The sequence below is a fragment of the Antechinus flavipes genome, chromosome 4 (genome assembly GCF_016432865.1).
Source record: "Antechinus flavipes isolate AdamAnt ecotype Samford, QLD, Australia chromosome 4, AdamAnt_v2, whole genome shotgun sequence".
In the NCBI taxonomy this organism is placed as follows: domain Eukaryota; kingdom Metazoa; phylum Chordata; class Mammalia; order Dasyuromorphia; family Dasyuridae; genus Antechinus; species Antechinus flavipes.
Genome location: NC_067401.1, coordinates 18,654,932 through 18,678,541, shown reverse-complemented (window position 1 = coordinate 18,678,541; position 23,610 = coordinate 18,654,932). Strand labels below are relative to the sequence as shown.

At 51.9% G+C, this 23,610-nt stretch overlaps 1 protein-coding gene across 2 annotated transcripts in view; it reads left to right on the top strand.

Moving 5' to 3' along the window:
- Positions 1-22,176, top strand: part of CASTOR2 (cytosolic arginine sensor for mTORC1 subunit 2) — a 73,379-nt gene extending 51,203 nt beyond the window's left edge. Inside the window, exons 1-8 of one of the 2 annotated variants that reach the window (XM_051991994.1) lie at positions 5,858-6,072; positions 9,099-9,292; positions 9,864-9,996; positions 10,162-10,285; positions 12,696-12,806; positions 13,346-13,428; positions 13,831-13,925; positions 14,015-22,176. In XM_051991994.1, the coding sequence (XP_051847954.1) occupies positions 6,033-6,072; positions 9,099-9,292; positions 9,864-9,996; positions 10,162-10,285; positions 12,696-12,806; positions 13,346-13,428; positions 13,831-13,925; positions 14,015-14,080 (846 nt within the window). In that variant the 5' untranslated portion in view covers positions 5,858-6,032 and the 3' untranslated portion in view covers positions 14,081-22,176. Of the gene's footprint in view, positions 1-5,857; positions 6,073-9,098; positions 9,293-9,863; positions 9,997-10,161; positions 10,286-12,695; positions 12,807-13,345; positions 13,429-13,830; positions 13,926-14,014 lie in introns of those variants that run through there. The other variant, XM_051991993.1, reaches the window with a different exon arrangement.
- Positions 22,177-23,610: the final 1,434 nt, after the last annotated feature.

The window sequence follows — 23,610 nt, the reverse complement described above, 5'->3', positions numbered from 1 at the left end:
CAGCTTGTACATTGTCAGAGGAACCGGTACCGCTACCTCCTGGTCTTGATTGGCGCTGCCCATGTGGGCCCGAGATTGCCAACCAATTAGGGCTTCTGCCACGTGGCACTTGGAACGCTTGGTGGGAAGAATCCAGTCCCAGGAGTGAGGGAGGGAAAAAGGGGTCAATGGGGGATTTAACCACTGTATGTTCTATGCCTGGAATCATGGGCCTGGTGCAGCCCCGAGGTAGCAGAATGGTAAACATGCAACTATTTAGAGAAGGAGGCTTCATTTGTTAAGTGAGTGGCTACTTGTAGTTAGGAAATTTTCTTTTTTTAACACTTGCTCTGACTAGGGACACCTTGTAAAAAGTATCAGTGGTGAGTTTATGTCCTCTTACATAAATAAACATCCATTTAAAAATTTTTTATTTTTAACCTAAGTGGCTATCTTGTATCATGTGGCCACACCGGTGGTATTCTTTAGCCGTAGTAGGCCCAGCTACTGAACCTGTGTTCATTGTCCAATATGTAAGCAAATATACTCCATGTTTTTTCCCTAGAGCTTCCTTTAGAACAGACTCCTAAGAGGGCCCAACTTCTTCCTCTCCCCCTACTCCAGAACTCACCCCTAACCTTCCCACTAATGCTTCTTCACTTTTTTCTCCTGGACCCCATGCCCATCTCTGCCAGAGGGAACCTAGAATCTCCTCTCCTTCAACTCGTAACCCTACCAGCCCTTCCCAGTGATAGGATGTACCCATCATCCCGTGTTGCTGCATCTTGAGGATGCTTGAGGGTCTCTTCCTTGCCATTTGAGCCCACCATCTCTCCTTGCGCCGGAATCTGCTTATTTTTCTATCCTATCCTTAGTACTCAGGGAAAAAGTAATGCTTTTAATTCATTAATTCATGTCTTCCCTAGAAGTAATTTGCAAAAAACAATCTTTTTTCCTTAAAAAATAAAGGAGAAATTTAAAGGGACAGGTTCTCTGTCACTGGTCCCACTTATTTAAAAAGACATTCATGATGTCACAAGATGAAAGAGCTGGAAGAAATCTTAGCCAACATTTTCAGACTGTTCCATGTGTTCTGTACTCTGTAAACAGGGATTATGCTCTCCCAAAAAATCAACTATCACTATCTTCTTTTGAAAATAATAAATATAACGAGTGTATCAGAGGGATGGTTAGATGGATGGGTCAATGAATAAATAGATATCACATATATTTAAGTGTACTGATTTTTGTATATTATAAAATATTTCAGAATATTTTTTTGGCTTGTGCAACAGTTTCCCTGGCTGTCCTTTGGTTGAGGGAGGGGTATTCCAATCTCCCATTCCCTCCTCCAAGTCCCCAACATACATATTATTTAATACACACACTCACTTATTTGGAACCTTTTGTTTTTGGTGGGAACCAAGAAAATTTAGGTTCCAGGACCACCTCGGCACCTCTTAGCTCTCTGACCCAATCTCAGTGCCCTGGGTAGCTGAAGTAGTTGGGATCTACGTTAGTGGGTATTTCCTCAACATGACTTAAGTCAGGGGTCCTCAAACTACGGCCCGAGGGCTGTATGAGGCAGCTGATTATCCCCCTCACCCAGGGCCTTATTTAAAGGCCCACAAAACAAAGTTTTTGTTTTTACTCTAGTCCGGCCCTCCAACAGTCTGAGGGACAGTGAACCGGCCCCCTATTTTAAAAGTTTGAGGACCCCTGACTTAGGTCATGAAATCTTGTCTCTCAGCCCTTCATTCCACCCTCAGTCAATTTGGGAGAGAAGAATAGATCTGGTGACTTCAAATTAGCAAAAGATCGGATTCATTTTTTTATTTAAATAATAATTTTTTTACTTAATACTTTACTTTTTACCTACTTACTTTACAAAATTCATGCAAAGATAGTTTTCAACCTTCACCCTCGCAAAACCTTGTGTTCCAGATTTCTCCCTCCCTTCCCCCACCCCCTTCCCTAGACCGCAAGTAATCCAATATCTGTTAAGCATGTGCAGTTCTTCTATAGATATTTCCACAATTAAGATCAGATTAACTTAATCAAGATTTAAAACATTCTCGTCCCTTGCTCTTACATAATTACTAGCGCTGTCCAATGGACCCTCTTAGAGAAGCCGTTTTAATGAGTAGATAAGATTTGTTTAAGGATGAGAGTTTAATGGTATTTCTAAAAGAGCTTGCAAATCCTGTTGGGGCCCCTCTCCCTCCCTTCCCCCCATAAAACTAAAATAATCCCTTTCACTGGACCCTTGCTTAAACAGATTAATTTCTTGAGCCAAAAGTACATAAGCTTTTCTTCAGGTTAATGAGATTTGACTCCACTGCACAAGGGTTTTCTCTTTCACGAATATCTGGGCCTTCATCTAAGAAGTCTCTGGGAGTTTTCTATTTGGGGGAGGCTCGCCAGAAATCGTTGCTTAGGGTTACAAGTATCTTTAAGTGGAAGATCCTGCATTTTACCCTAACCCTGCTCAAATCAGTGGCCAAGCACTTAGTGAGTCTCCACTCTTGCTGACGCCATGCTGAGCCGAGAACATCCTACGGGATGGCCCTCGTGCAAGAATTCATGCTCTTTGGGCACTGAGAAGGCTCGGCTTGGCCTGAAAGGACGGAGTCCGATTCTTACTGATGGAGCTAGATCTCTCCCGTTCCCACCTTGGGTCATTTGGAGAAGTGAGCAAAGCTGGGGGGGTATTTGTGTATTGGGAGGGCGGCTCAGGAAAAATGTCTCTCTGCCGTGCTCTCCCCCCACCAAAGACCACTTGTAACTGGAATCCCGTCCCCTGCCCACTCAAGGAGTTCAGAAACTCCTGACCCGGAGAAAATGGTGGATGGCTCCTGGGCATCTAGCCCCCACGCACATAAATGCCGGAGAGAAATCATGTGGAACATTCAGTGACCTGAGAAATAGCCGACTCAGGTGATCTTCTCTACGCGGTTTTAATTGCATCTTCAGCATCCATCGTCCTCACAAGCAGATTGCTGGGATCAGCTGGAGCTGCTTTCTTGTTGAGGGTCAAGGCTCTAAAGGCAGGAAACCTGACCCCTGATCCAGTCTGGATCTAGACAGCTGATTTTACAGAATCAGACCCAGACAGAGGGAAGTGAGTTGCTTAGTAAAGAGCGGAGTCGGGATTTGAACTCGGGTGCACCCTCGGGGTCATGATGCGGTCCGGATTCCACATAGATTGATCAGAATTTAGAAGTCTCTCAGGGCTATTTTGCCTTTAATAATGACAATAACTAGCATTTTGGTAAATTAACTCACTTTATCCTCAAGTAGCTCTGTGAGGAGATGCTATGATTATCCCCATTTTACAGCTGAGGAAACTGAGGCAAACAGCACTTTAATGACTTGGGTCACACAGCTAGTAAGTGTCCCCAGCAGGATTTAAATTCTGTTCTTGTGGCTCCGAGTCCAGCGCTGTAGCCGCTGCATCCCAGTGGCTTCCACATTTTCAGTGATGTTAATTATCCTCCTGGTTCTACGTCTGTTCAAACAAAACTCCCCAAGTTTTTCTGAAGTTTTCATAATCATTTTTATGGCACCATCATATCCCAGTACATCGGTATTCCCTCGCTTATGTATGTGTTAGGTGGTTGTTGGTTGCTGTTTTTTTTTTTTTTTTTTTCAATACATCAATAATTCTCTCAATAGAACAGGCTGCCTTTACAGTCTGTATATTTCATTTTGTGGCCTTGGGGGTCACCGTGACCCCGAAAACATAATAAACTCTTGCCTCAGCTAGTAGCCATGGAAATTTAGTGTTTAGCCTGAGCAAGTCTGGACAAGTCACTTAGCTTCTGTCTGCCTCGGTTTCCCCATTTGTAAACGGAGCAAGTCAGATTAAGTGATGGTTAAAGTCCAGAGTGTTTCAGCTCGAAAGGGCTGCGGCTTCTGGGAGCAAAGTCGTCTCATAGGAATCAATGGAGAGTAGCTGCAGAATCTCATTTTCCTCCCATTAGCACAGCTGGTCCCTGTCATTCGAGCATTTGCCTTTTGACAGACAGTCCGCAGATTGGATAAAATCTTAAATCTCTTCATGGGGATCACGGTGTCTGCCCTTGTCCAGAATAAGGCAGGACCCAGAGAGTAGCTTCTGTCCCCCCTGTTTCCCTGTTCCCCTGTCTCCCCGGCCCCCCGTTCCCCCGGCTCGCCTTGGTTGTGGCCCCTAACAAAGGCTGGGGGGGTCTCTTGCAGTTCCCCGGGCTTGTTTTTAGATTTCTGCTGACCCTTTAATGGTCTCACATCCCTGATTGTAATAGAAGAGGGGGTGGCCGGCTTTAGAGAAGAGAAGTCTGAACAAAAAAGCTGCTGTGTAGGGCAAGGGGGAGACAGACAGACTGACAGAGAGAAAAGGTATTAAATAAGTGGGGGGAACGGAGAAAAGACTTAAGGAGTGAGGTGGAAAACCAGGCAGGCTTCCTGGAGGAGAGCTTCCCTCAGAGCTGTGTTGGAGCACCCCGATGAATGGGGAGTGGTTGGGACCCTGATGTCCCACTCACGGGCCGGCCCCAGCAGCTGGGCACGGGCTGTGACAAAAAATAAGCCCTTTCAGCCTTGGAATAGATTAGATTTTCCCCTCCAAGAAGCGCGTGCTCGGCCCCTGCTCCCTTTGACCGTCCTTGGCAGGGAATGGGCAGAAAGCACCTGACTCGGCGGGAGAGAGCCTCGGCAGCCCATCTAAGGAGACCCAAAATAGCTGAGAGCAGAAGATTCCCTTCTCCCCGGCTCCTGGACCCCAGGGCAGAGCGGGCCCGGGGCACTGCCAGCAGGCTGAATGGGACAAAGCCCACCTGTGGTCCCTTTCTCTGGGCCTCAGTTTCCCTGTCTGTAAAATGAGGACCCAAAGGGTCCGGCTCTGTTGCTCCCACCTCTGGGCTTTGTCCCAAAGACTGAACTGCACACTGGTGGGGCAGAGATCCTGCTGAACCACTGGGACTCAGTTTCCTCATTTGCAAAATGAGATCATTGCCCTTCCACCTTTATGACCCTATGAAACGGTGTTTTTTTTCTTTTTAAATCTATAAAAGTATTTGAAACAGACACAGCCCTTCCGGCTCTGACAGGCTTTACTTCTTACTAGGCCTCCTTTCCGACGCCTGCACGGACCCCAGAGCCTCCATGGGCCCGTCCCCCTCCCAGTGACCTTGTATTGATTTTGTGAGGGGGACACTTGGCTAACCCTGAAAGTTAAGAAAAGGGGCAGAGACTCCCCAGATCTGTGTGGTATCGTCTTCCCCGGCAGAACGTAATCTCGCCAAGGGCAAGAAAGGCTCCGGCGTTTGTTCTCGGCTGCCTTCCCTAGCTTTGGGTCGGGGGCTAGGGGATGCTCAGTAAAGCAACTGGACTTCCCTGGCAGGGGGGGTCCTGCACATTGGGAAGGTCCTGCACACTGGGGGGAGGGGGGTTCCTGCACACTGGTGAATCCTTCACAATGGAGGTCCTGCACACTGTTGAATCTTACACAATGGGGGCCCTTTACACAGGAGATGTTTCCTCTCTCTACGATCTTAGCGCCCCTTTAACGTTGCAATGAATACAGAGTGGGTTTCTATTTTGGGTCCCACAAATTCTCCCCAAGGTCAGAGTTCAGCTCCAATTGACTCGTCTGCCCCACAGGCCCATCTTATTGATTTGATTTCCTGCGCAGAGTAAAACTGGGCCTGGGCTCACCCTCCACCCCCCCGATGCACCTGTTTTCTGCCCGGCGTAGGCAGGCTGGCAATTCCTTAGCTCAGCTGAACCCGAGGGGAGAAAAGCCTGGGCCCGTCACCCACTTATGTAAGGGTAGCCTAAAAATACACACACTGGATGTCTCCTCCTGGCTCCGGAGTTAACTCCTGGCTTCCTGACCTCCATGTTCTGGAGGAGGCCAGCCAGGGAGGCTGCTCCAAGGGCAGAAAGACAAGGATGGGAGGTGGGGCCTGCCCTCGAGGGGCTTATGGTCTCACACAAATCAGGAGAAGGCCCTGGCTGGTACAGCGGGCAGAGCGCGGACGACCCCAAATCCAGCCTCAGAGCCTTAGAGAAACATGATCCCGGACAAGGCACTTCAACTGCCTCAGCTTCCTGGTGTGTAAGAATGGGGACGATAATGGCACCCACCTGCAAGTGGCTGGGAAGGTCGGGTGGGGTTTTGTGGAGCTGCTGGGGGTTAGTAGTAGGATTAGTAGTAGGGGGCACTTGGAGGAACGAGAGGGAACTAACCCTTAGGGAACGTGGGGCAGGGGACTTGTCAAAGACTGTTTTAGGAGGGGAGGTACTTTCTGGAAAGCCTTAAACCTTTTCATCCTTTAAAATTTGGGGAAACTATTTCTTTTTCTTTCTTTTTTTTTTTTTTAAAGCTTTTTATTTACAAAGTATATGCATGGGGAATTTTCCCAACATTGATAGGAACTATATTTCAATGTGATTACTTTCTTTAGATGTATTTTAGACATTTGGGAAACTATTCTAGTTGGCGCAAGCGATAAGGCACTAGGCCTGAGTTCGAATCCAGCTTTGGACACATACTGTTTCACCCTGGGCAAGTCACTTCATCTCAGTTGGCCTTGGAGTCGAGAAGGAGCTGAGTTCAAATCCAACCTCCAACACCGACTAGCTGTGTGACTCTGAATAAGTCACTTAACACCTGATTATCCCCGAAACCCAAAACTTCCTTCTGAGAAGGCTCCGTAGGGTTCCCTGTATTACTGCTGTAGATTGCCAGGACTCCCATAAAAAGGGAAAGGGCCCCCCTTCTTGGCACTCCTTTCCAAGTGTCTCATCCCCCATGACTTCAAGCAGAAGCTGACTGACCCCTCATTGCAGCAGAGGGGGGATTGTTCCCCAGGTCCAGGTTTGATGTACCATAATCACCAAAGGTCTCTGCCAGCTCTGAGTCAAGAGCGACCCCCTTAAACACCCACGAGAGGCTTGGGATGTCGCCTCATTGAGGACTCCCCTTCTCAATTCTCCCCTCCCGCTAGAATATTTGTATCCCCAGTGGCCATCAGGGGCCTGGCACATAGTAGGAGCTTAACAAATATTGGTTGAATTGAATTTTTTTTTAATTTTATTTTATTTAATAATAACTTTGTATTGACAGAATCCATGCCAGGATAATTTTTACACGACATTATCCCTTGCAATCACTTATGTTTCGTTTTTTCCCCTCCCTCCCTCCTCCCCCCCCCCCCAGGATGGCAAGCAGTCCTAGATATGTTAAATATGTTGCATTATATCTAGATACAATACATATTTGCAGAACCGAACAGTTCTCTTGTTGCACAGGGAGAATTGGATTCAGAAGGTAAAAATAACTCGGGAAGAAAATCAAAAATGCAAATAGTTCCCATTCATTTCCCAGTATTCCTTCTTTGGGTGTAGCTGTTTCTGTCCATCATTTCTCCAATGAAACTCAGTTAAGTCTCTTTGTCAGAGAAATCCACTTCCATCAGAATACATCCTCACACAATATCGTTGTCGAAGTGTATAATGATCTCCTGGTTCTGCTCATCTCACTCAGCATCAGTCCATGTAGGTCTCTCCAAGCCTCTCTGTATTCATCCTGCTGGTCATTCCTTACAGAGCAATAATATTCCATAACATTCATATACCACAATTTACCCAGCCATTCTCCAATTGATGGGCATCCATTCATTTTCCAGTTTCTAGCCACTACAAACAGGGCTGCTACAAACATTTTGGCGCATACAGGTCCCCTTCCCTTTTTTAGTATCTCTTTGGGATATAAGCCCAATAGAAACACTGCTGGATCAAAGGGTATGCACAGTTTGATAACTTTTTGGGCATAATTCCAGATCGTTCTCCAGAATGGCTGGATTCGTTCACAACTCCACCAACAATGCATCAGTGTCCCCGTTTTCCCGCATCCCCTCCAACATTCATCATTATTTTTTCCTGTCATCTTAGCCAATCTGACAGGTGTGTAGTGATATCTCAGAGTTGTCTTAATTTGCATTTCTCTGATCAATAGTGATTTGGAACACTCTTTCATGTGAGTGGTAATAGTTTCAATTTCTTCATCTGAAAATTGTCTGTTCATATCCTTTGACCATTTATCAATTGGAGAATGGCTTGATTTTTTATAAATTTGAGTCAGTTCTCTATATATTTTGGAAATGAGGCCTTTATCAGAACCTTTAATTGTAAAGATGTTTTCCCAGTTTGTTACTTCCCTACTAATCTTGTTTGCATTCGTTCTGTTTGTACAAAGGCTTTTTAATTTGATATAATCAAAATTTTCTATTTTGTGATTGGTAATGGTCTCTAGTTCATCTTTGGTCACTGAATTGAATTAATAGAATGTAAACTCTTTGAGATTAGGAATTGATTTTTGTCAAAGGGCCTGGCACATAGTAGGAACTTAACAAATATTGATAGAATGTAAGTTCCTCGAGCTCAGGAACTGATGTTGTTTGTCAAAAGGCCTGGCACATAGTAGGACCTTACACATATTGGTTGGTGGATTAATAGAATGTAGCTCCTTGAGATAAGGAACTGCTGTTGTTTGTCTAAGGGCCTGGCACATAGTAGGAACTTATAAATATTGGTTGATGGGAAGTGTCTGAGTGGTCACACATGAGGAAGAGGGGGAACGAAGGCTCCCAGTCAAAAGTCTTTTTTTTTCCTATGAAGTACAAGGAGAAAATAAGGGACAGGAGGGGATACCAAGGGAGGCTTGAGGAGAAGGTCTGGAATAGCTGTAGTGGAGAGTGGGTAAATAACCCAGTCAGGTAGAGACAGCTGCTGGGAGGTTGAATCTCTTGGTAAGAGACTTTCTCCAGTCCACAACATGCATGTAGAGTACAGTACAAAACCGGCAGGGTTTTGTGATGGGAGGGAAGAAATGGGGCCCAAGGGCAGGAGGAAGGGACCTGGACTGACAGCAGACTGTGACCCATGGTGAATGTGGAAGGCTCAGAACCCATGGATGTTGGCACGGTCAAGGAGGGGAGCGACCATCTTGGTGACCAAGGTGAAATGGAGGAGTAGGTCATGGGAGGAACGAGGTCGTAGGAGACCGGCCTTGGGACGGGTCACATCTCCCAGGACCAGCCCCCGCCACTTACAGTCCTGTCCTCTCTTCCTTACAGAGCTGCCCTCCTCGGAGCAACTTAGCGTGGCCGACGCCACGTGGCTGGCCTTGAACGTGGTGTCCGGCGGGGGGAGCTTCTCCAGCTCCCAGCCCATCGGGGTGACCAAGATCGCCAAGTCCGTCATCGCCCCGCTGGCCGACCAGAACATCTCTGTCTTCATGCTTTCTACCTATCAGACCGACTTCATCTTGGTGAGATGCACATTCGGGACATTGCAAGCCACACTGGGCTAGGATTTGGTGATTTTTTAAAAAACTGATTCCAGCCCCTTTGAGATCATTTTCCAACCTTCCTCTCCCCGTCGACAATCCCTTCTTTTTTCTGGGTCTTTTTCTGCCACCTAAAATTAATTCTCATTTTCTACCCCCCACCCCCCCTTTTAAAACAAAGCCAGAGCCTGGGTGGCCATTTTATTTGCCGCCCTATCTGCCGAACAGAATTTGGATAGAAACAATACAAAGTTTGTGGAAGGCCGATTTAAGCTGGTTTCACCACCTGCCTTCCCTTTGCCCACAGCCTGGCACTGGGGAATCCTCCGGCTTCTTCCCTCTCGACTCTCCTTGCTGGGAGCAGGGGCTTTGGGGAGAAGCCCAGGGAAGGAGGAACTGAGCCTTTCCCACTCTCTACTGTCTGAATTCACAAACAAGATTGTCGGGAGCGGGCGAGAAGCTGAGGGAGTGTTACACGGGGAGGGTGCTGAGTCCCCTTCCACTCGGTTCCCTGACTGTCCCCCAATCCTCCCCTCTCCCCTGTGCCCTGCAGGTGCGTGAGCGGGACCTGCCCTTTGTCACACACACCTTGGCGGCCGAGTTCACCATACTTCGGGTGGTCAACGGGGAGACGGTGGCAGCCGACAACCTGGGCGTTACCAATGGCTTCGTGAAGCCCAAGATGGGTAAGAGCGGCGGTGGGGGAGGAGAGGCCAGCCTTGGCCTGGTCCACACTCTCATACTTAGTGGGGGTCTCCCCCACCAGTCTCGAGGGTCCCTCATTGGGGGGCGACGGGGGAGGGCTTTAATGTCCAATTTATCAATCGTCTTATCTTTTCTGTCTCTCGCAGTTCAGAGGCCCGTCATTCACCCTCTCTCCAGCCCCAGTAACATGTTCTGTGTCACCAGCCTGGACCCCGACACGCTCCCCACCGTGGCCACCCTCCTGATGGACGTCATGTTTTACTCCAATGGGTACGTTCTGACCCCAGAGGGAGAAAGAAGGCCGCTCCCGCTGGGGACTCTGGGAAGAGGCCTAAGTGGTGCCGCTAGGGGGCGCCAAAGTGCACGGGCACACTGGGCTGGGAATCCCTAGGGCTCATCATCTTCATGAGTTCAGACCCAGCCTCAGACACTTAGCAGCCTGGTGACCCTGGGCAGGCTCTCCTCCAAAGTCAGCTGGAGAGGGAAATGGCAAGCCGGGCAGGGCCTCTGCCAAGAGACCCCCAAAGGGGCTGCTGGAGAAACAATTCAACTTAATAAGTTTAAGTGGCATGAATCATTCTGCCGGTGGATAAAAATGCTAGCGCATAGTAGGTGCTCCTTAAGCAAAATGTAAATTTTGTGAGATTTTGCTTGTCACATTGACATTCTTTCTGTTGTTGTTTTATTTTAATAATTTTAGTGGTATTTTAGTATAGTTTTATGATATGTTTTATATAGTATATATAATACAGCATAGTATGTATATATTTATATATATAGTATATACTGTAGTATATAGTAAAATTTTAATAGTATATTCATTTTCCAATTACATGTAAAAATGTTTTCAACATTCATTTTTGTAAGATTTTGAGTTCCCATTTATTCTCCCTCCCCATAGTAGCAAGAAAACAGATACCATTATATGTATACATCCATTTTTAATTTTTCACATGGGAAAAAAAATCAGAACAAAAGGGGTAAAAAACACAAGAAAAGAAAAAAACATTGAAAATAGTCTGCTTGGATCCAAATCCAGTCTCTATAGTTTTCTCTTTGAATATGGATGGCATTTTCCATCCCAAAGTTTATCGGCTTACTGAATGGCTGAGACATGGAGACTGAATGTGGATCACCGCATAATATATTCATCTTTTTTTTATGTTGTTTGTTTGCTTCTTTTTTTTTCTTTCTCAATTTTTCCCCCTTTTCATCTGATTTTTCTTGTACAACATGGCAAATACGGAAATATGAGTAAAAGAATGGTACATATTTAACCTATATCATTGCTTGCTACTTGGAGAAGGGGGCGAGAAGAAAGGTTGGGAAAAAAATTGGGGAACCCAAAGTTTTGCAAAAATGAATGTGGAAAACTATCTTTCCATGTATTTGGAAAAATCAAATACTATTTAGAAAACAAGATAATAGTTTGGGGACTTGTTTGGTTCTATGGATTGGACTTTTGGTCCCAAACTGGTTTCAGGATCTCCCAAGTGAGGAAATTCCCTTCCCCGGGATAGCTCAACATCTGACTTAATACTCACAGTGTTAGACAGGGATGTCAGGCCTCCATTGCACTCCAACGAGTGAATCCCAAATGGCCCCAAACCAAATGAAAATGTAACTGGGAAATATTTAACAAAATAAAAACAGAACGAGACATCATGTTCATATGTGGTTTCCTGAGTCGAGATGCCGTCCTCAAGCATCCTTTTATGGAGTTTTGTAGCGGCCCCTGTTTTCACTGGGCTGAGAGCATCCTGGGAAGATTAAGTAATTTGCATGACTCCTCTATGTGTCAATCCAGACTCGAAGCCAGGCAGGTTTTCCTGATTCAGAAACTGGCTCTATCTACGGGACTATTCTATTTCCTCCTAATTAGGATTATTATTATGAAAATATAAAAAGCTCTCAAAATAAAAGTAGCTAGCAGGGGGAAAAAAATCCAAATCAGGTGGGACCGGGATGGCGGTCACCCCATTAATCCTTTCATAGTGGAGTTGGTCCAAAAATTATTTCCCAGAGCCTAGAGCGGAGTGCTTCATACCAACACGGTTACAAAAATCCGTGACAAATTGATCATTAAATATACACCATATTATTCTGTAATATATAATTAATATATGCACAATTGTATCAAACATTAATATTTATGTGTGCTTATTATATGATTATGTAGCGTGATATGTTATGTTGCACAATATTTTTAGATTTTATTTTCATTCCTCTGTGGTAGCCCGCAGAATATTAAATGTAAGAAAATAAAAGCTAGTTTCTTGGGAGGAAGCTGTTGAGGGAATAGAGAGCTGGTCTCAGGTCCCCAAGGGCCTGGAAGAGCCGGATTCAGGTCTTACCACTGGCTCCGTGCACCTCACACCCAGTACTCTGAACAACTTTCCAAGCCCGAGGGATGGAGAACAGGGGCCGGCCATCAGAATTCCATCCAAATATTGAACGGCATGAGAAAATAAAATTAACATACGTGCCAAAAGGCAGGAGCCCATTTTATAGATAAGCGATTTGAGTCTCAGAGATGGGAAGTGCAGAATCTGGACCGAGGATCAAACGCCCAGCTGGGTCTCGTTTCCTCCCTGTCACTTTCACGCCTTTGCCTTTTTATCTTGGGGAGGGCCTTCGGTGTCCGCCCGCGTTGCTCAGCCTCTCTCCCCTGTGTCCGCAGAGTGAAGGAGGCTGTGGTCAGCAGCGAGGACTGCGGCCACATCCGCTTCTTCTCCTTCTCCTTGATCGAGGGCTACATCTCCTTGGTGATGGACGTGCAGACCCAGCAGAGGTGAGGGCTCGGGCACCGCTACCGCGCGTCCTTATCCCTTGGGCCGGGGAGCCTCCCGGGCTGGGAGAGAGCAGGGGAACCCAGGCTGGAGCCTCAGGGCTTGGTCGGGCGCAAGGGGCCTGGTTGGGCCAAAAGCAGGCGAGGACCAGTGTCTCTGACAGCGCCCAACGTCCCAGACTCGGAGCTCTCGCCTCCAGTCTCCTGCCTGTACAGAGAAGGGACCCGAGTCCGAGAGGCGGGGGGGCCCGGTCCCCGCGTCTCCTTCCTCTGTGGGGCTCGGCGGGGGAGGGAGAAACCTTGGCCACCAGCCCCGCCCTCCCATTTTCCCATCTGGAGTTTGAATGGCATCAGAGGCAGATTTGAAGCACTGAAGTCACTGAGGAAAGCAGAGATGGACGCCGGCTCTGTACGGTCCTTGTCCACTCTCCTTGGGCCAAAGCAGGTGGTCTGGGGGTCAGGGAGAGGGGGCCTGGGGGAGAAGTCCCAGCCATATGGGAGGCCATTTTGGCTAACGGAGGCCTTTCATGTCCCTTTCTAAGGTTCCCAAATAATCTGCTGTTCACGAGCGCGTCCGGAGAGCTCTGGAAGATGGTGAGAATTGGAGGACAGCCCCTCGGCTTTGGTGAGCAGCTCCAAGCCCCTGTCGGGCTTCCCGAGGGCCGGGCCAGCCCTAGTGTTCTCATCTGTAAAATGGGTATCATGAACAAAGGACAAACGATCAGAGCTGGACCGTGAGGAGAGAGGATTCTGGAAGGCAGGGGTGCCTTCCCAGGACAGAGGGACGGCTCTGGGACCTCAGATCTCAGTGTTCTTCCTCATCTCTGGATGATGATGATGGTGGTGATGATAACATAGCTTTTAAACAGGGCTTTCCGGCCCCTGACCCTGAGTCGTGGCCCCCGTGGCCAGCACACCGAGGGGGCCTGTTTGGGGGGCAGCTGACTTGTCTGGCCAGGCAGGAGTTGGGGACAGATCCGCTGGGAAGGGGAGCATGGGAGGCTCAGACGGGCTTTTGTGCTCTTAGATGAATGTGGGATCGTCGCGCAGATCTCGGAGCCGTTGGCAGCCGCCGACATCCCTGCCTACTACATCAGTACTTTTAAGTTTGACCACGCATTGGTGAGTCCCCGACCAGCTGGGTGGGCGATGGGGCGCGGGGGGACGGGCGGGGACTCCCGAGGCGCTCACTGTTTCCCCTGCCCCCACAGGTACCCGAAGAAAACATCAAGGGCGTCATCAATGCCTTGAAAGTCAGTCAGGCCGAGAAGCATTAGAAGCTCCCCTGCTTTCCCGCTTTCCCTCCCGGCCTCCCTGTGCATCCCTTCCCCGCCTTCCTCCCCTGCCCTCAACCCCCAGCATTCTTCTGACAGTATTTCTTAAACCAGAAAATGGTCTGTCACGACCACCACGGACAGAGCCAGCAAGGAAGGGCCCCTGGGGCCGTGGGCGCCGAGGGCCGAGGGCCGGCCTGAAGAGAAGGCTTCTGGTGTGTCTGGGTGGACCCCCGTGGCCTCCTGGCCTCTGGAACTCAAGGACGGCGGGGCAAAGCTGCGGGGGGCGGTCTGCCAGCGCCCGGCCGTCCCCCCCTCTCCTCAGCGGAGGCGGAAGTCACCATCTTGTGAGAGGCCGCGCTTGGCCAGGGACGGTAGTTGGAGGAGGGAGGGTTCATTCGCTCCTAAGGCTGGCGTCAGGCCGGCTCTGCGGGCCTCGGATTGCTCTCGCCCAGCCCAGCTCTCGGTTTTGGGGGGTCTCGGGGGGAGGAAGCCCCGGGCTCGGATCTTCTGGTTTCCTCCTCCTTTCACACTCCCCATCCCTCTTCCTTGGACTCCACCAGGTCACTCCCAAGGCGGTCCAGCTGGGACTGGGGGGTTGGGGGCACCCCATCGGCCTCTCCAAGTCTTTGGAAGGAGGCGGAGCCCGGGGATCCCCTGCTAGCCTGAAGGTGTGTCGGGGAGGGACGGGGTGGGAGGGGGCAGGCTTCCCAGGCCAGAAGGAAGTGTAGCTCTGTCCGTGCTCGCAGCTTTGCCTGGATTCTAACCCCCAGAGCTTCCTTCTGAGCTCTCCGGGGGCCGGAGTGGGGGGTGCTCACCAAGGACCCTCCATCGGGGGATTTTAATTTTTCCCTCCCATTCCCTTTGGCCTGCTGCTGTTGCTGGGTCACGTGGGCTGAGGGTCTTCCCCGAGACCCTCCGAGAAATCGCCTCCCCCATCCCTGTGTCCTGCCCCACAGCCAAAGGTACTTGGGAGTGCCGGCCCAGCAGCCTTGGTCCTCCCGGAGCCATCTGTAGCTCGCCAGACGGGCCTTTCTTCACATTAAGTAGCATGAAGGCTGACCCAGGCCACAGCCTGAGGATGGTCCACACCCCCCATTCCCCCCGACCTCGGCCGGCCCCTGACCACAGAGGCTCCGCCTGCTTGGGAGGGTCAGAGATCGTCGGTCCGTCGCCCGCCCTCGGCCTGCTCCCGGAACTTCCCATATTGGACCCTGTGGCCCACCCCTCCCTTCCCTGCAGCCCCTCCCCCCTTCTCCAGTGCCCCCAAAGGACCTTCGCTTCCTGCCTCCTCGGTACCCCCTTGAGCGGCTTCCACCTGTAAGACGATGCCTCCCCCTCCCCCCCCCCCCCCCGGGTGCAGGAGGCCCGGTGGCTCTCAGGCTCTGCCCCCTACCCCCCAAAAAAGCATTTGTCCATCCTTGGGAGGAGGGTGTCTCTGAGACCCCTTGGGCACAAGGCAACAGCCAGCAAGTCTCTCTGCCCCCCAGTGGCCCCTCCAGGCCGGCCCTGTCCCTCCCCTCCCCCAGCCGTAGCCCCGGCTCTTAGGGGAAGGCGAGAAGCCTCCCCGTGGCCATCCGCTTCCCTCTCGGCCCCTGCCACCTTCTGCCCGTCTCCCTGGCCCAGACTACGTGGCATTCATCAAGCAATTACTTGAACTCCGAGGCCACTTTAATGAGCCTTAATAGAAAGAGAAAAGGAGAACTTTGTTTTAGTTTCTTATTTAAAGTGTTTTTGCACTCAGGCTGTTTTAGTGAAGTTGATTTGCTGGCGTGCGTGGGGGAGAGGGAGCCCCCATCTCTCCCGTCCGCCTTCCGTCCCCCTCAAACTCACGCGTCCAAATGTCTGGGGTCGGCGTGCTCGGCTTGGCCACGTGCTCCCAGGACACCAAAGAGAAGGCTGGGGAAGGTGGGGGAGGCGGATTTCGGCCGACTCGGGACCCCCGAGCCCCCTTTCCTCTCGGGCGTATCATCATGTCAGGGATGTGGACTTTCTGCTCTGGCTTCCATCCAGAAGTGGGAGGAAGCAGCCCACACCGACCCCCAGAGGGGCCCTAGAGCAGGGCCCCCGCCCCCGCGGCCCCTTCCCTTATGCCCTTCTTGCCAAGGTCAGCCAAGCTGCACTGCTTCTCAGAAACATGGCGAAGACCCTTTTTCCCTGATGAGCTTCTCCCCAGGGGGTTGAGGACAGAGAGGGGCCACTGAGCCGTCTCCTCCCACCCCCGTTCTCTTCCTGAACCTGCTGCTGTTTGCAAGGGGTGGAGAGGAGAATGGCGCGGGGGGAGGACGAGGGCACGAGATACACGGCGGGATCCATTTCGACTTGTCTTCTCCCAGAAGCCTCCCCACCCCCTTCGAAAATTAGCATCTTTGATTTTGCACAAAACTCTGAAATAACCAAAAGTTGTCGAGTCCTTGCTGGTCCCCAGAGGGGCAGGGGGCAGGGAAATGAGGGCTCCGTGGCCCCTCGGACGCCTGTCGACCCCCACGCTCTCCCTTTTGCCTCTTCCTTTGACTTCCCCCCCGTGTTTCTCCCCTCTGCGTGCCCCTCTGTCCAAACCCTCAGAACGCGTCGTGTTCCCCCGACGGACACACATATAAATACCTGTGTTTTATGTTGATAGAGATATATAAATATATATATATATATGCTGTAAATAGCGTATATACCTGAGCAATATATATATATGTTAATATATACCGTGAGTGTGTGAGTGCGGACGCGCGCTCCGGACACATCCCGGCGGCGGAGGCTCCTGGGTGTCCGGCCCGCCTGACGCCCGCCCCCTGGTCCGCGTGCCGGCACGTGCGGCAGAATTTCGCACCCACACAGTCACCTTCTATTTTTAATTCAAATATATGGGCAATACAACTATTTAGATAAGCCGTTCGGATTTTTCAAACCTGATGTCAAACAACCAGCAGCCACAGTTCGCCTGGGGTCAGTCGGCCCTCGAGCCTCTCTCTGACCTTGTCTATTTTGTCTCGTAGCCACTGGGCTCGCCGCCCCGCCCTCTCCCTCCCGGTCGGTCTCGATGGGGCCCCTGAGCCTGGTGGGCTTGTTTGGAGGGGGGCGGGGAGGGGCACTCACGGGGGTTTCGTAGTGATGTAGCCGCCCCTGCCGGGTTGGGGGTCCCCCGCTTCGGCCTCCGGTAGTGGTCACCCTAGCTCTGGTGTGGAATAGGATTTTCCCTTACATCTGGGAACAGGGCGGGCTCTCCTTCCCTTTTTCCCCACCAAGAATCGCTCTTGGTAACAGACCTAGGGACAGGTTTTCCTCCGTTTTCCTTTTTAATATTCTTCTTGTTGTTAGACTAGAACTTTTCAGGAAAGGATACCCTTGGTGGGCTGAGTCAGGGGACGGTCCGGCGGCCATCGCTTCCCGTCTCTGGGTCGGGCAGGTGCTGAACCGAGGCTCCCCCCGCCCCTCAGGGGTCCCAGGAGACAGTGGGCGCTTCATTTTGCCTGCTTGGAAAAGGGTGCTGTGGTTTGGGGTTGTTTTGGGGGGAGGGGGGTCGTGAGTGTGTATGAACCCGTAGCTTCTAAGTAGTTTGACCTTCGTTGTTCTTTCAGACAAGATGTGAGTTAGTGCCCTTGTCTGCTGCCTCCTCTCCGGGGCGCGCTGAGCCCAGATCCCGCCCGCTCCATGGGGAGGGGGCTCCTGCTTGTGGTAGTGCTCGGGGGGGGCCCCGTTTCTGCTCAGTCCTCTCCCTCCTCCTCCTCTTGGCCGGCCCCTCCAAGGGCAGTCTCTGAATAGGACTCGCTCTCGCCGATGACCCCGGCCGATTCAAAGCTGGCCCAGGGAGAGGAGGGTCGGTGGGCCGGGCGGCCCGGACCGCGTGGAGAAAGCCCCACTGTGGAGTCCTGCCCGGCCCAGACTGGAAGAGGGAGGGGGACGTGGACAAGGGCCTTCTTCCTCTTGCCCTCCCGACGGTCAGAGACGGTGTCTGCCTGGCTGCCCCCATCGGCTCCGGGGGTTCGGAGCGAGGAAGATGAGGAGACCAGGCCGGGGATGGACTGGCGGTGGGCAGCGTCTCTCATGATGGTGGGCGGAGTCTCGCCCCCTCCCTCTGCCCCCTTCCCACTCCCCCGTCCCCAAAGCATCCCACCCTCAAAATAACCGTCCCTTTTGGGGCCGCACACATTTCTACCTCCTTAGCTTCTCCCGTCACTCCGCTCCACGGGACCCGGCGCCGTCCGGGACCCATTGTCTCATCACCCCGAGTCCTGCAGGGAGCTGAACTCTGGCCTCCCACGGGCACCCCCCCCCCCCCCGAGTCCTTCCCTGAATCATCCCTGAGGGCTCGGTCACATTCATTCCCCTTCCTCATCTCAGTGGGGCAGAGGGGAGCGGCCCCAGAACAGGCTGGGAAAGGCTCCGAGCTGTGGGAAAACCAGTGACCAACATGGGCTGGGCTGCTTATTCTTGATTCACGCCTCAGCTAAGGGGACTCTCGGTGGCGGCTTCCGCGTGGAGCCGTGTCCTCGGGTCCTGCCGGGAAGAAGTGGATGGAACAGTCTTTAAGGGCCACAAAGGGGGGGGGAGGGGAGGTAGTGCCTTTCTCTCTGGGAGCTGGCAGAAGAAAAATGTCCCGGGTTAGAGGTCGAGCGAGGGCCTGGGCCCTGTTCTAGCCCTGGAGGCTCCGTCACAGCAGGTTCTGGAGAGTGGGTTAGTGCTCAGCTAGAAGAGGCTCTTGGGCCCCCAGTGGCACCCTGACCTGGCACCTTCATTTGGCTCCGTGTAGGCTTCGTGTAGGAGGCCGGAAGGGACGGGAGGCTGGCCCGGGGCAGACCTCCCAGGAGGAAGAAGGTGACCGCCCCAGTTGTGAAACCTTAAGTTAAGCTGCCTTCAACGTCCCTCTCAGTTTTACCGAGTCCTTTATACCCCCTTCAGTAAGTAGCTGAACCGTGTCCCTTTCCGTGCAGCCCTCCTGTCCCTGGGCTCCTCGGCCAGTTCTCTGAGGGCCGGACCCGGAAGCCCCCCGTGCACAGACCGAGCTCCCGGGGCCTTGGGGACCTGGTGACCCTTATCTCCCTCTCGTTCTTTCCCACCTGCTTTCGTTGAGGAAGGGAGAAGAATTAAAAGGTAGCTCGTGAGCGCGGCCTTCTACCTTCCCCTCGCCACCTTCTTCTGTAGCCCCAGACATTTGGGCTGCCCAAGAGAGGGAGGAGGGGGCTGGGCCCAGCAAGGCCCCGGAGGCAAGGAGGTGGGCGCAGCAGGTGGCCTTGTTGACCCCTTTTGTGGCCTGTTTAAGACTATTAGTGCCTGGGAAAGGGCCGGCTTTACCTTGAGGTTGGAACCATTCACGGCGGGCCCTAACAGTGTTTCTGAGTAACCCAGAGGGGACGGGGCTGGCCGGTCAGCACGTGGTGCTTCCTGGGAGGGATCTTCTCCTAACTCCACGGAATTGTTGCAGGATACTAAAGCTCCAAGTATTAGCATTTTCGGAAAGTGTGTGGGGCTCGGGAGCAGAAAAGAGATTGGGGTTGGGGATGGTCCGGAATCACCGTCTGATTGGTTTGCTTTCTGAGACGGCCGCCATGTTGAATTGGAAGCCATCTTGCTCCATCCGGGATCTAGTTTGAAAGCCATTTGAAATGTAGTCCCCTCTCCCTCCTCCCCCCCCCCCCCCCCTTTTCCCGACCCTGGACAGAATGGCTTCTGCGACGGGCGTTGTTTTCCGAGGGAAAGAGTGATGTCTCGTGCTGTGGTTTGTGTGTGGACGTGAGCATTTGTCTGTGTCGTGGCGGGCTGGGCCTGCCTCTTTCCCTGCTCGACCTCAGGTCCTTCTCACGCGGAAGCTCGTCTCGAGTCCGGATCGTCCCCGTCTCCTCCTAGTGATCCTTAAGTTAATAACAACAAAAAGACAAATTGAATGTCTCTCTCCTTCCATCTTCCCAGGGAATGTCACTGAGGGCAGCCATTGCCGTGGCCTTCGACCCTTTTCCTATTTATAGATATATATATATATATTTGATGCAAGGCCGCAGCACGTTCTGTTGCTGCCCCCCAGAGCGATGTGGGTGAGCTCTGTGAGGCGGGAGCGGGGGCTAGAAGCGTGTGTGTGTTTTGGGGCACCCGGGAACGGGGGCTAGAAGCGTGTGTGTTTTGGGGTGCCCTTCTCAGACATGGAGGACGGGGCCCCCGAGTCCTCTGGAGCCAGGAAGTGCGGGGCAGGCGGGCTCCAGGACGAGGGGTCTCTCTCTAGCCAAGTATCCATAGTCAGAGCATGATGTGTGATGGATGGAAAGTCCGGGGGGGGAAGGGGGAGGGAGGAGCGTGCAGTGAATGGCAGCTTAACCCCGACCAGGCCCCCTGGGCTTCCCCCCTTCCAGGAGCCTGTTTCTGGCTTGCCATCAGGCCAGAAGCAGTGGGAGGGGTAAGAGCTCACACCTGAGGGCCCGGACCTGGGTTCTAGGTCGAGGTCCGGGATTGGGGGGGGGGGTGCGCCATGGTTCCACAGCAGTGGGGTAACTTGGAAGGGTCCAGTGCTTCGTCCTCATGGACTACCAGAAAATACCTTGGTTGGCACATGGACTGAGAACTCCCTGGTCAGAGGGCAGGAAAACCGATCCTCTTGGAAAAGGAAGAGCCAAGATCGCACCTGCTGGAGGCGCTCTCTGGGTCTTGGGCAGTTGGACAAGGGCCTCTTGTACACTTTTGCCTTGTGCAAGTGGCCAGACTGTTGATTTACTCCCTGAGGGCTAGGGCTGGGGGTGGGGGTGGGAGTGGGGGAAGGTACCACCTCCATTCAGGGTTGAGTGACAGACCCCCGTAAGTGAGGTCCAGAGTGAGTGGCCAGTGATGTCTCGGGATCCCTCCGTGCTTGGGCTCCCCCAGAGTCCCCGAGCCCCTTGCCCACCCGCTGCCCCGGGATGCTCTGCACACCATGAGTGTGTGTGTGCACCCCTTCTACCTCTGTGAAGGATGCACTTGGTTTTGTTTGTTTTTTCCAAATAAGTACTGTAGCGGGGCCAGAAAGTTCATGTCCAAGGTGGGAGAAAGGGCTGGCTGAATGTCCCTTCATCAGCCCGGGTTGCTCGTGTTACCTCATCCCTCTTTCAGAGGCCCCCCCCTCACTTTTTTAAAGACTTGGGGCTGTAGTTGCTTTGAGTCCTCAGAGAAGGGGCTCTCTGTCCCCTCCTCCAGCTATGGTGCCTGTCCATCCACTCAGCCCATCCCCTCCCACTCCCGGTGGGGAACGTGGACCTCTCCCATCTTCCATCCCCAAACCTCCGCTCCTTCTGAGAGCTCAGTCCAACGAGGTGTTTTCCTTTTCCATCCTGTCCCTTCTCCCACCATCCGGGTAAGAGGGCAGAGGGCAAGGGGAGGACATAGTGGAGCTTCTGGTCTGGGGAAGAGGGGACGCCCTTTGTGATGTCAGTTGGATGAAGGCCAGATCGAGGGACCCGGTCGGCCTCCTTACCTCACCTCGGACCCCCTCCCCATGACCAGCCACAATTGCTTCCATCCCTCCCTGTGGAAAGCTCCGGAGCCACGCTCTGGGTATAGACCTGGCACAGGGACACAGTTGTCCTCAAAACAAGTCCGGGCTAGGAATTGGTGTCTGAGGGGTTCCCACGCTCGCTGCCCCCAAAACGCTTCAGGGCCCTGAAGTGACGGGAGGCAGCTGCCCGCTCTCCAGCTGCTGTCCTGTCCGTCCCCCGTTCTCTTGTGTTCTGCCCCCTCCCTCCCGAAGACCTGCCAGCCCAGAGCCCTCGGCTAGGACCATCCCCGAGTCACCCAATGGCTCTACCACCAGCATCAGCCACTCTGGAGCATCTTGGCCTTGTGGTTGGGATGGACAGGAAGGTTGGCGGGTGGACGAGTGGGGGTAGTCGGGGCTCCCCCTCCTCCTGCGTCCTCCCGTTTCTTTGGGGGTCTTGGGTAGAGAGAAACAAAAATCCTGGAGATTCACGTACTGTACAACGGAGAGAGAAAGAGGAAAAAAATACCTAATGTCCCCAAACAAATGACAGTATATTTTGTACTTTGTAAAGTGTTAATTAAAACGGAGAAAAAAAATTAACCAAACACTGTCTGCTTTTGTACTGATCAAACTGATGAAAATAAAGCAAGGCGTGGCAGTGTCTTCCCAAGATGCCCCATTGCTTCTTTTCCCCCCACCCGCTCTTGGAACCCCCCAGATGAGGAAATGACTATGGGTGCCCTGGGGGGTCTAGGAGAAGGCACTTCAGAGCCCCCTAGAAGCAGAAACTATTAGCAGCCATCGGGACTCATATCACCTCTGATCCAGGGCTCTTTCTGCCCCCACCTTGGAAGTCCCTGAGTTGTCCCTGCCCCGGGTCTCATCCCACTATTCCCTTTGGGGTTCTAGAATTAGAAAAACTTGAGAAGTCAACCGATCCAACCTTCCACAAATGGGGAAACTGAGGTACCGAATGGTTTGTCTGAGGTCATTCAAGGATGTGACAATCAGAATTTGGATTCAGGTCCTCTCCACTCTAATAGGTCTTCAACCCATGTCATTTATGGGCGGAAGTTCAAGTTTACTTCCTATTATAGGAATGGTGACTTAGTGCCAGGACCGAATTAACACAGTCTGCAACGTGGGGCTAAGTTATTTGTCCAAGGTCACCCAGGCCGATGAGGGCATTTATATCCTTCCAAGTTTCAGGACGACCAGCCATGGACCTCATAGCAAACCCAGAGAGTCAGCATCCCAAATAGTACTCATAAATAAATGTATTTAAATAGAATAAAACTTTTAGCTTAAGTAAGCACTTCTTCCAAGGCCTATTTGTATAGGTAAGAAGACAGGCTCTGGGAGCTTGTGACCAGCCTGTTGGTGCCAATTAAGCCTGGCTTTTCCGGGATCCCTAATCTGGAGCATCCCCCACGTGGGGGCCGACTTCTCACGTCCCCAAGTGTTGAAGCAGTAGTTGGGGCCGGATATTTAAAGGCTGCGCCCAGGAATCTGGTCTCGGGGACAAGGGGCGAGCCCTTTCTCGGAGAGCAGAGCAATAGCTAAAGAACCCCCCAAGTGGGGAGGGAGGCAGGGATGGCGGCCCCTGAGATTCCTGCCTTTCGGATCAGACTAAGTGCTGATGGGAAGGTGGAAGAATCTCAATGAGCCGCCTTTAGTTGGGTCTCGAGCAGTCAAGAAATCCGAGAGGGATGGACCTGGAAAGGAGGCAGCTCTTCAAGCAGTGGCTAGCCCTGAGTCAGGAGGCTCTCTGGGGAGCGAGGCAGGATGACATTAAAACGTAATTGGAATCATTGGACGATATTTAACAAAAGACACAACAGGACATAGATGATGTTAGTATGTGCTTTTCTAAGCCAACCTTCAGTCCACCAGGTTCCTTGTTAAAGTGAAGGGAGGAGGAGGAAAGGGATTAGAATAGGTTAGAATTCAGCTATTTAGCAGGAGGAAGGCAGAACTGGGAGGACACGTGTGACGACTTCCGATTCTGAATCCAGGGTCTTTCCCACAATACTATGTATGCTCTTTTCCACCCCCTAAGGCCACTGGGCTGTTGGGCCCTCGTTATTACCATTTGCAGGATTTT